General features: G+C 40.3%; 1 protein-coding gene across 7 annotated transcripts in view; it reads left to right on the top strand.

Annotated features, from left to right (window-relative positions):
* LOC138758835 (TOM1-like protein 2) overlaps nucleotides 1–12,855 on the top strand; it is a 120,697-nt gene that overhangs the window by 52,203 nt on the left and 55,639 nt on the right. For 6 of the 7 annotated variants that reach the window (XM_069928268.1, XM_069928269.1, XM_069928271.1 and 3 more), the window contains exons 4-6: nucleotides 4,818–4,967; nucleotides 9,960–10,094; nucleotides 12,384–12,533. In XM_069928268.1, the coding sequence (XP_069784369.1) occupies nucleotides 4,818–4,967; nucleotides 9,960–10,094; nucleotides 12,384–12,533 (435 nt within the window). The remainder of the gene's footprint in view (nucleotides 1–4,817; nucleotides 4,968–9,959; nucleotides 10,095–12,383; nucleotides 12,534–12,855) is intronic. The other variant, XM_069928272.1, reaches the window with a different exon arrangement.

Consider the following 12,855-nt stretch of genomic DNA (forward strand, 5'->3'; position numbering starts at 1 on the left):
CTTTCCTCGGCATTGTCCCTGTCTAATTGTCTTGAATGTCACAAATGTCCCCACTTCCTCTGGCAGCTCACTGCACACACTGTGGGAAGAAGATGACCCTCCAATCCCATTATATCTTTTACCCTCTCACCTTAAATCTATATTCTCTAGTTTTAAATTTCTCTAGCCCTGGGAAGGAGACTATGACTATTTATCTACATGCTGAATGATTTTATGTAAACCTTTATAAGGTCCTCCCTGAGCTGCCATCTCGCCGAGGAGAAATGTTCCAACATATATAGCTATTTTATAATTCAAACCTATGATCCTGGCCAGGGTCAGCCACAAAAACGAGTGTTGAAGGGGGGCATTAGGTTCACTGGGAGGGTGGGGTTGTGAACACTCGTAGATTCACTCAGCAGGGCCGGGGTGGGGGGGGGGGGGTTAGTTGGTACCTATCTGCTGAACAAATGTTAACCTCGTCCATCCCCCTGTAGCAGCTGAAAGTGCTGCTTTTATTTTGTGGAGAGTCACTAGTGTGTGTCAAGCTAGATGTTAGTGACGCTTGACACACTCTAGTGATGAGGGTGGGGAGGGGGGGTCAGGTCTGATGGCAAGCGATGACCACGAGCATATGGGGAGCACAGTTCCTTGCTTGGTGGGGCGATACCCGTGAATGCCCCTCCCCCCCCCCACACCCCGCTTGGTGTCAACCTTTTTTGGAATAAGTTGTCTTGAAAACTGTTGGAGCATGATTTCACGCTCTTAAGCTTTGTCTTCAATGGGAGGAAGGAGAAGGGTGTGTGTCCAGGGTGTGACGGGTCCTTCCTACCTTTCCTAGGAAGTGGATATAGATGAAGTTCATGGAGGGAAGGGAAGTTTGCATTACTTCTGAGCTGTATTCACTAATTTCTGTAACTGGATGATCAAAATTCCACACAATACTCCAAGTGTGATCTCATTAACATCATGTACAGCTGCAACATACCATCCCTGCTTCCGTACTCAGTGCCTTGACTGATGAAAGCAAGTCTGCCAAAGACTTCCTTCACCACATTCATGGAACTATGTTACCTATACACCCATAGAACAATTGAATACTGCAGCACAGAAAACAGGCCATCTGGCACTTCTACTTTTAGCCCACTGCTCTACTCGTTATACACCGATGACTATGTGGCCAGCCACAATTCCAATACTATCTAAAAGTTTGCCAATGACACCGCAGTGGTCGGCAGAATCACGAACAGCAACGAGGAAGCGTACAGGAGGGAGATGGAGCAGCTCGTTGAATGCTGTAACAACAACCAGCTTGTGCTCAGCGTCAGCAAAACCAAGGAGATGATTGTGGACTTCAGGAGGAAGACAGGGGAACATCAAGGGCTCAGTAGAGGTAAAGAACTTAAAATTCCTGGGTGTCAACATCTCCAAGGATCTGACCTGGAGCCTCCATGTTGATGCAATCGCAGAGAAGGCTCGCCAGCCGCTCTACTTTGTGAGGTGTCTGAGGAGATTCGGTAGGTCACTGAAAACTCTTGTAAACCTTTACAGGTGGACCGTGGAGAGCATTCTGGCTGGTTGCATCACTGCCTGGTATGGGGGCGCCAACTCTGAGGACAAGAATAAACTCCAGAGTGTTGTTAACTCGGTGTGCGACATCACAGACATCAAACTTCACTCCGTCGAGGACATCAACATGAGGCGGTATCTTAAAAAAATAGACGCTATCCTCAAAGACACTCCCATCACCCAGGCCATGCCCTCTTCACTCTGCTACTATCGGGGAAATGGTATAGGAGCTTTAAGGCGAGCACTTAGCGGCACAAGGACAGCTTTTTCTCCGCTGTCATCATTTTCCTGAATGATGCCATAATTCCTGAATAATCAATGAACCAAAGACACTGCCTTACTTTTCGTGCATTATTATTGTTTTTTTAAAAAATTTTTATAGTAATATCATAAGATGGTTATAATATATATGTTTGACTTGTTCATGACAATTGATTCTGATACCACTAGTCCCACTGACCTGCACACACCGTGCTGCCGAATTTACTCTCAATTAACCTCCACCCCCAATATGTCTTTGAAGGGTGGGAGAAAACTGGAGCCCCCAAGAAAACCCATGCAGACAGGGTGGGATTCGAACTCCGGTCCAGTCCCGATCGCTGGTGCTATAGAGACATTGCACTAACCGCTAAATTAAAAATTAAAAGGTTGGCCACCTCTCTACTATACCATCAATTTTGGTGTCGTTCATAACCATCCTAACTACATTGTCATCCAAATTGTTATGATAGATGACAAACAACATTGGACCCAATACCAATACCTGCTGATCACATGCCTCCAATCTGATTAACAACCTTCCACTACCACACTCTGACTCTTTTCATTAAACCAATTCCATATCCAATTAGCTAACTCACTTGGATCCCATACAACCATAAAAACCACAGCACAGAAAACAGGTCATTCGGCCCTTCTAAACTCTGATGAAATATCACTCTGCTAGATTCACTGACCTGCACCCACTCCATAACTATCCAGACCTCTCCCATCCATATAATCTATTCAATTTATTCTTAAAACTTGAGGAAGCCCACATTTACCACGTCGGATGGCAGCTCATTCCACACTCCCACCCCTCTTTGAGTGAAAAAGTTTCCCCTAAATCTTTTTCCTTTCACCCTAAAGCCATGTCCTCTCGTATTTATCTCTCCTAATCTAAGTGAAAAGAGCCTACTTGCATTTACTCTGTCTATACCCCTCATAATTTTGTAAACTTCTGTCAAATCTCTCATCATTCTTCTACGCTCCAAGGAATAAAGTCCTAACCTGTTTAATCTTACCCCGTAACTCAACTCCTGAAGACCTGGCAGCATCTTAGTAAATCTTCTCTGCACTCTTTCAATCTTACTGATATCCTTCCTGTAGTTTGGTGACCAGAACTCCAAGTTTGGCCTCACCAAATCTTATAACATCCCAACTCCTGTACTCAATATTTTGATTTATGAAAGGCAAAAGCTTTCTTTACAACTCTGTTCACCTGTGATGCTATTTTCAGGGAATTGTGTATCTGTATTCCCAGATCCCTTTGATCCCCCATACATCTCAGTGCCCTACGATTCACTGTGTATGTCCTACCATGGTTTGTCCTTCCAAAATGCAACACCTCACACTTGTCTGCATTAAATTCCATCTGTCATTTCTGGCCCATTTTTCCAATTGGTCCAGATCCCTCTGCAAGCTTTGAAAGCCTTCCTCACTCTCCACAACACCTTCAATCTTTGTGTCATCAGCAAATTTGCTGATCCGTTTACCACATTATCATCCAGATGATTAATATAGACAACAAACAATAATGGTCCCAGCACCACTAGTCACAGGCCTCCAGTCTGAGAAGCCATCATCCACTACCACTCTCTGTCTTCAGCCTCCTCCACCTGGTTCCGTCTGTGTAACACCCAAATTATTTACTGGATCTCCTTTTCCATGCCCAGCTGGTTTGCTCATCATCTCTCCCTTTTACTCCTTGACTTGTAACCTTCCTTGCTTGTCAGATTCCTTTTTCATCAACCTGCTATCTCTCCACATATTACCTTCTCACCTCTACCTCTACTTCCACCCTCCCCTCAGCCCACCTGGTTCTACATGTCCCCTTTTTCCCTTTCTTTGTCTGCTTTATTTAACACCCATCAGCTACTGTGTCCCAACTTCCCCCTTCACCTGCCAGCCTCCGCCTATCATCCCCCTCCTCACATAATTCGACCTATCAGCTTCCAATTCCTACCTTTTCCCCCTCTCTCTTACATCCTCATATTATATCTGGGAGGATATGTGCTTATGGGATCCAAAGTTTTGGAGGCACAGAATGCAAGAGCCTTTATAAGAATATTTTGTGCAATTCTAGTTATCTTTTTGTTGAATTCAAGGCATTGAGTACAGGAGCAGGGATGTTATGATGTTATGTTACATCCATACAAGATGTTGATGAGATCGCACTTGGAGTATTGTGACAGTTTTGATCACCTCGTTATAGGAGTTAGTGAAGACAGCTCAGAAATAGTGCAAACTTCCCTTCCCTCCATGAACTTCATCTATATCTCCCACTACCTAGGAAAGGTAGGAATGATGTGAAAGCTTTAGAGAAGGCACAGAAGGAAAATGCAGAGAATAGTTAGGGTTTGTGGTAGTGGAGGTAAATTCAGATATTTTGAATGCTGTAACTGGAAAGAAAGAATTTGAAGTTCCCTATAGAATGGAAGTATAGTGAGACTAGCAGGATTATTCTTGCATGCTGCAATACGGATTCTGAATGGTCTCTTCTTGTGCTGCACCCATTCTGTGAAATGCATCTCGTAGTTCCAACATTTTTCTCTGGTGCCCTGCGATGCTCCAGACTCAGCAGTTGTGATCGACAAGCTTTCACTATCATCTTTGATGGCATCAGCCACATCGGTGCTTCCTGGATAACCTTGTCTTGCATGCTATCATCGATGTTCCTTTTGATATCACCATCCCTACTCTGCAACTTGAAACGCATTAATTTTCTCACTTTTCTCATTTTATTGGAAATCATTAACGTGAAGGGTTAACTCTTTCTCTCTCCACAGTTGCCTCAACTGAGGAATATCTCCAGCATTTTCTCTTCTTAGTTCAGGATCAATAGTTAATTCTCCCTCAAACAATTTTTAAAACAAAATATAAAGTGTGCTGTGTGTTTTAAAAGGTAATTGCAAAAAAAATTACTACGCAATTAACCCATTAAGACATTGAATGAATGCAGCTTGCTTAAATTTAACAAAACAGTTCATTTATCTCACTTTCATAATTAGATCTTGGAGACTTGCGTTAAGAACTGTGGTCATCGCTTCCACATCCTTGTAGCTAACCGGGACTTCATTGATGGCGTTTTGGTCAAAATTGTCTTACCAAAGAATAATCCACCAGCTATTGTACAGGATAAAGTGCTTGGACTGATACAGGTGTGTGTGTGTGTGTGTGTTTTTTATGAACTTATCTTTTGCTGCTTAATTTTATAAATATCTTCTGATGATTGATGACTTTCTTTTGAAAATCGTACATTTACCATAAAGTAGGGACAAATAAATCATGCCACGCGGTCTAGAGATTTGCCTTTCTTCTGCAGTCCCCTGCCATAGCAATTTTTGACACAAGGCAGCTGCCCAGGGAAAGGGGGCCACTGCCTGTAATTAATGCAGAAGCAGACTTTGGTATTGTAGAGACTGGAATTTTACATATTATGCCAAGTAAGCATTCTATTAACTTGATATTACTATTCATGTTCAGCACCCTCCCTGTGCTGGTTTGTTGTGTTAGGCATAGACATCATTTTCATGCCAATATGAGGAAAGATTCTCCTAGTCCATACAGTTGGGCATTTCCTGTATGAAGCATCACAACTAACAAAAAAAGAGCACAAATATAATGGTGTGAAACATAAAAGTGTGTAGATGCTGTGATTGTAGTTTAAAACACAAAAGTGCTGGAGGAGGAGCTCAGCATGTCACACAGTGTTCAAGAAGCATAAAGATAAATTGTTTGGTTTGCTCTTGCTCTTGAATTGAGGTAACAAGCAGACACCAGCCATTGCTGAGAGAATGTTCTCATGAACTTTACGCCTGACTTTCACTGCCCTTCTAGGGATGTGGAGTGGTGAAAAATAATGAAAGCTATTGCACTTCAGACCCTTATTACTTGTTATTTATAAATACAACCGCAAGTATTTCATGTTTTAAATACGGTTCATTATTTGGTGAACTCATTAATTTGATTCTTCAATAAATGTAATTGTTATGTACCCAGACAGCAGTAATAGAAATTATCCCAGACAGTGGGCTAATATAACACCTTACCTAACTTATCTAAATTTATCTAAACCTATCTAAATATAAACCCCAATTATGCCCAAATATACATGTGTGTGTGCGTGCGTGTGTGTGTGTGTGTGTGTGTGTGTGTGTGTGTGTGTGTGAATATTCCAAACTATTACAGTTCTGCTGGCCCAATTCTTGAAAGGCAATTTAAAGTTCAGTCTCAGAAGACTCTTAAATTGATGTAAAGAAATAATTACAAAAGAAGTGGAAGAAACGTGTGTAAACTCACAAAATTCTTGTCGAGCTGCTTCCATAGAAATGTCCTTTCAAGGTGAGTGGCAATCCAAACATTATTTTTCTCTTTCTAGGCGACACAAAGTGTCCAGAACCCTTTTGTGGGTCAGCCGTTTAAAGTCACCTATCCTTTTGGTCATGGTGTGGCATACTCATTCCCCTATAATCTCGAGAAATCAGACAAATTGTCTATTACCATACAAGGCCACTTCAGCACAGTATCACTTCCAAGAGCTCCTTGCTCATGTGTTGGCTCCTTAAAATTGGCCCCTGAGCAAACAGTGTACTGTTGCTTTAACATATTGGTCATATTGTCTCTGTACCTGTGCCTCCATGCACTTCCTCTCTCCTCAGAAGTATCGAATTTAGGTACACACTGTCCTCAGCCTGTCAACCCACAGTCAATCTCCAGGGCCTGCAGGGCTTGCAATCTGATTTGTTCTCTTAAAGAGATAGTCCCACTCAAATGAAAATGTCCTGAAAAATGGGAGCTCATAATACCTCCTGCCAACAAAGAAAATTTTGAGCTGTAAGAGCAAATTTTTAACTTCAACCTACAATGTTTGAAATAATACATTCACTATTTACCTGACATAATACAGGCAAATATAATATTTTTCAATAGCATTGTAAACTTAGCATCTTGAAAGGCAATCAGCAATTACATTATCCTTGCCTATAATATGAGTTATCATTAAGTCATATTCCTGTAAAAGTAGTCTCCAGTTTAACAATCATCTATTTTTGTTTTTCATTCTATTCAGAAACACTAAATGATTATGGATCAGTACACTGAACAGGTCAGCCCTGAGCTGTGAAGATGTAAACATCAAAATGCTGCAAAGCCAGTACAAGGGCCAATAATTCTTTTTCTGTAGTAAAATAATTCTTTTGATGTTTATTGAATTTCTTAGAGAAGTAAGCCACTGGATAGTCAATATCATTACTGCAGCTTCATCACTAGCATCTACTAAAGAAAATGGCTTTTCAAAGTCAGGTGACTTAAGCACAGGCTGGTGACATAAAATGACTTTCAGTTTATCAAGTGTTCCTGACAAAGTTCTGACCGAACAAACTTTTCACCCTTTCTTTAATTTCCTCATCAGAGAGAGCCTTATCTCTCACTTCAGTACAATCAGGATCTCTGCTCTGCCCCAGTATAAACTCTTCTCAGGACAACGACAAATCCCCACTCTTGGGTTTAACACCAGAACTCTGGTCCAGTACATAGGATGTAAAGCCTTTGGCAGGTCATTACAACCTGAGTGCTGTTTTGCACTTTCACAGATTCTGGTCCCTTTTTTAAAAATATTTTATTTAAAATTTTCTCTGTACGTGTTGTAGTCAAATTTAATATAATAGTACAGATTACAAAGGGATAAAAAACTAAAACATGATGGTATTTATAATTCCCCCCCCCCCTAAAAACATCCTCCCTCCCCCCAAACCCCTCACTCTCAAAATAGTTGATATAAAGATAAAATATAGTTATATAAAAACTGAAAGGAAAGAAAGAAACTTTCAGGATTGCACAGAGGGATGTCATCCATCACACATATTTAAACAAAATCCTTGGAGATTCTTGCAGATCCAGAGGCATGGGAAGCACAACATTATAAATTTAAACCTAATATTTATTTTTTAAATTATATGTAATTTAATACAACTTTGAATTTCTACATTCCATCTTGCCATTCCGGTCCTTTTTAAATAAATCCATTCAGCATCATCTGCTCTGGCAAGCTTTGTATCCATAGCTTGAGTCACTGTGCAGATTGAGTATATATCCAAATCTGTCTTTGTCTCATCAAATGGAGGAACTGCCCTAACCTTCCTACTGGTCACAACCTCTTACTAGGACCAGAAGTAGAACTCCATTTCTCATCTTTTTCCTCAGCAAGGAACAATTTGCTACAACATAAACAGGTTTCTTACAATAGTGGTTTTTCCTTTTCTTACAATAGTGGTTTTCCCTTTTCTGGCCTCCCTTCTTCTTTGTCCCTAGCACTAATTCCCGATTTGTTTTTGAACTTGCATGGATATTCCACATTACCCCTCTGGAAGGTTTCTTCCTCAAACTGCCTTTGCCTCTCAGGTTTCTCCCTTCTACATTTTTCTAATGCTAGCTCATACCATTTTTGTTTCTCGGCTTCCTCCTTTTAAAATCTTTGCTATTCTGCATCTCTACGTTTTTCTCTCTCAAATTCCAATCTTAATTTTTTATAACAGACTTTTCTTGTTTTTCTCTTTGCTCTGCCTCAAATTTCCTTTCTCTCTCTGCATCTCTAAATTTCTCTAATTCTAGTTCAAACTGCTTTTGTTTCCGTTTCCTCCCTTAGTTTTTCAACTCAAACTGCTTTTGTTCTTGCTCTACAAATTTTCCTTTTATTACATAATAGTGGTCTATAATTTTTTGAATCTTTGCCTTTTTCATCGCTTATTTTACCACCGCAAGTTCCAACTTTTGTACAGTAGTCAACAACTCGTTACTCCCCCCGCAAATATGCAAAGGTGGGATCATCAAATTAAAAATTAATTGATCACCCAGCTCCCAATTTGAGTGATCCCGAACGAGCTCCCAATTTTGTTACGTAATCAGTCAGCAGCAATAGAAATTAGCATAGACTGTGTTATATTTAAAATAATATTTTATTTTTAAGTACCAATAATATAACACCTTATCTAACTTAGCTAAACCTATCTAAACTTAAATACCACCTATGCAAATATTTGTGTGTGCGCGCACGCGTGCGTGTGTAAAGATCCTAAACCATTACAGTTCAGGCCCAATTCTCGAAAGGCAGTTCAAAGTCCAGTCTCAGGAATCCAGTGTTGACACAAAGGCTCTTAAATTGATGTAATTACGAATGAGGTGGGAGAGACCAGGGTGACAGACTGGTATAAACTCTCAAAATCCTTGTCGATCTGCTTCCAGAGAAATCTCCAAACTCACCTTTTCCTTTTCTAGGGGACACGAAATGAATGATTTTCACAAAGCTTCCAAAAGTTTTTGTGAGTCAGCCATTTAAAGTCACCTTTCCTTTTGGTCACAGTGTGGCATACTCATTCCCTATAATGTGGAGAAATCAGACAAATTATCTATTACCACATGAGGCCACTTTAGCACAGTATCATTTCTAAGAGCTCCTTTCTCCTGTCCTGGCTCCTTGAAAATGGCCCCTGAGCAAACGTATTGGTCACATTGTCACTGCATTTCCTTCCTCCTCAGAATATCGAATATTTGTACATGCTGTCCTCATCCTGTTAACCCACAGTCAATCTCCAAGGCTTGCGACCTGATCTGTCCTCTTAAAGTGACAGTCCCACTCAAATGTAAATGAACTGAAAATGGGAGTACGTAATAGTAATGAATATTGTGAGGGTAAAAATGCTATTTTGTTTGTTATGGGATTTGTTTTTAATGAGTAAATATGTAGTATATTGTTAATACAGCTATCATATCCTAAAATTCTTGCCTTAAGAGCTTGTGATCGCACCTTGTTCCCTTAAATGTGCACAGACCACAGACCCCTTCATTCTACATCTGAGTGTTAGGTAAGGTATTGAGAGTATGCTGCACTATTTAAAGTGAGCTATACCTAAACTTTATGGTGGTCATGATGTGAATGCAGCTCCTATTATTATTGCTAAGTGCCCCTTATTAGTCATATTAACCAAGAAAGATTGCATAAAATACAGAACCTATGCTATTCTCTAGAATTCCCTGACCACTTAATGCAGCAGAGAACTGTGGCAACTCATTATAAGATCATTTGGAGAGTCATTTATAAACTTTTCACTATATTAGCAAGAATTTGCTCTATTGTTTGGTATCTTTATTCCTAGGCTTGGGCTGATGCTTTCAGAAGCAGTCCGGATCTAACTGGTGTAGTTCATATTTATGAAGAGTTAAAGAGAAAAGGGATGGAGTTCCCAATGGCAGATCTGGATGCACTGTCTCCAATACACACACCAGGAAGAGTAAGTTTTAACTTGTTAATGAGTTAGATGCTTCCAAGTAATGGACTGACTTGTATGTGTGTCGCGCTTCTGAAAGCGATTAAATTATTTCTGGAAGTTGAGAATGCAGTCTCTCTTTGCACAGCTGCTGAAAGGCCTAATGGAAATGATAAGAAAGTCAGCTATTGTCTGGACACAAATGATTATAAAATTGCAGAGTACACCTGCACTAAAATACCACGGGTGGCTGCGTTTTTTTCTCATGGGAAAAGGAATTTAGCATGGTGTGCCTCCTCTACGTTAATGACTTGTATGGTCTAGATTTAAGAAAAATCGGAAATCATTATATTCTATCGCTACATTTATGGCATTGATATTTACAAAGTAATGAGCATAACATATTGCAAGTGTACGCAAAATCTCTCAAAGGGTAGCTCTTTTGTAAAATGTGGCTCTTGATAGTTTTGTTGTTTTTCATCAGTATTCACTCAGGAAACAGGCAGAGTCATGGGAAGTAAGGAAAACAAGCAGTGAGGTCATGGAACCTATACAAATTAAAGCGGAGGAGGTGCTTGCTGTCTTAAAGCAAATATAAATCCCCAGGGCCTGACAAGATATCACCTTGAGGTAGGCTAGTGTAGAAATTGCAGGGGCTCTGGTAAATATTTAAAATGTCCTTACCCATGGGTGTGGAGCTAGAGGATTGTAGGGTAGCTCATGTGGTTCCGCTGTTTAAAGAAAGCTCCAAAAGTAACCCTGGAAATTATAGGTTGATGAGTACGTAAATTATTGTCAGTAATTACTGTCAGTAGTAGGTAAATTATTGGAAGGTGGTCCGATATACAATTATTTGGATAGCCAGAAACTGATTAGGGATAGTCAACATGGCTTTGTGTGTGGTAGGTCCTGTTTAACCGATGGAGTTTTTCGAGGAGGTTACCAGGAAAGTTGATGAAGGAAAGGATGGAATATTGTTTACATGGACTTTAGTAAGGCCTTTGATAAGGTGCCAAATGGGTTATTAGAAAGATTCAGATGCTCGGTATTCATGGTGAAGTAGTGAACTGGATTCAACAATAGTTGGACAGAAGAAGTCAGAGAGTAATGGTGGATGATTGCTTCTCAGACTGGAGGCCTGTGGATTGGGTGCAGGTCAGTAGATCTAGGCAAAAAAATGGTTTGGCACAGACTATAGGGGCTGAATGGGCCTGTTTCTATGCGCTAGTATGGTTTTGTGGTTTATATGCACAATGACTTGAGTTGGTCTTTTAGCTCTAATATAGGGCAAACTTGCTTGCGAACTTTCAATATTTTTTAAAAGAATATCTGGAAAATAAATGTTAACTTATGTCTCTGTCAAATCTGTTCTGAATCTATCTCATTTAGCATAGTATTGACATAGAACATCATAGTACAGGCCCTTCGGCCCACGATGTTGTGCCAACTATGGGCAAAGACATGGAAGCTGGTGAGTTCAGGGAAAAGAACAGTGATACCCGAAGCACATCAACATTATGAAGGAGATCTTGAAGTACATAAAGGGAAATAAATCCCCAGGGTTTGAACAGGTGTATCCTATGACATTACTGGAAGCAGTGGAGGAAATTACTGGGATTCTGGCAGCAATTTTCTCTCTGTTAGGCATGAATAGTACTGCTGCACAACTTTGAGTCTATTCTCAGTGAAGAGACAGGTCTTTGGCTCTACAAGGACAGTGCAGAGGTGAATCTAATCAATCTTATCCTTGGTGGATCCAATTGCATCATTGGTGAGAATCAGAATTCATTGTCATGAATGTGTCACAAAATTTGTTGTTTTCCAGCAAATATTGGTATAAAATACATTTTAAAATAATTACATTCATGCAAAAGAATCGTGTCTGGGGTTCATTGTCCATTCGGAAACCTGATGGCAGAGGGGAAGAAGCTGTTTGTGTATCACTGAGTGTTTGCCTTCAGGCTCCTGTACCTCCTTCCTAATGGGCAGCAGTGTGAAGAGGGAATGGCCTTGAAGATAGAGGCTTCTTTCTTAAGTCACCACCTCTTGTAGATGACCTCTATGGAGTGAAGACTGATACCTATGATGGTGCTGGCCAAGTCCACAACTCTGTAATCTTTTTCTGTCCTGTGCATTGGCTCATCCATATCAGACAGTGATGCAACCAGTCAGGAAGTCACTTGGGCTCTTCCCTTTTGTTGGTTCTTTATTTGCCTAGTCTCCTGCCAAAATTAACAATGTGCTCATTCAAAAATGGAAGCTATTGAGCCCAAAGCACGTATTTATTACACTGATATTTTTTTTATATTGCAGTGTGTTCCTGAGGTTGATCCTGCAATGAACAAACCTGTACCCCAATCGTTGCAGAAAACCATTCCCACAAAGAGGTTTCCATCAGCTCCAAATACACTGACTGGCCCTCAAAGCCTTTCATCTAGATCTGTCACTGCAAATGTTGAGCAGGTAAAAAAAAATTCAGTGAGCTTACAGCGAGCTGCATATTTTTCATTGAGTCTTGGGCACCAGTAAGTTTTAACCCATTTCTCTTCTCACCTCTGGTATTGTGCGACCAGGATTAAGTAATGGAAAATTATATTTTGAAGCAGTTCTTGCTTGTTTTATATGTGATGCTGGAGATAGAGATATATATAAAAAATACACACACTCACACATCGTGATAGCTCTCTTGTACAGCATGTTACTGATCTTGTGTTGCTGTGCCAGAAATATTCATATTTCTAGTGTGTGGAATGGGTTGACTTTCTCATTATGTTTTCAATTTGTG

Source organism: Narcine bancroftii, chromosome 3 (genome assembly GCF_036971445.1).
Source record: "Narcine bancroftii isolate sNarBan1 chromosome 3, sNarBan1.hap1, whole genome shotgun sequence".
Classification (NCBI taxonomy): domain Eukaryota; kingdom Metazoa; phylum Chordata; class Chondrichthyes; order Torpediniformes; family Narcinidae; genus Narcine; species Narcine bancroftii.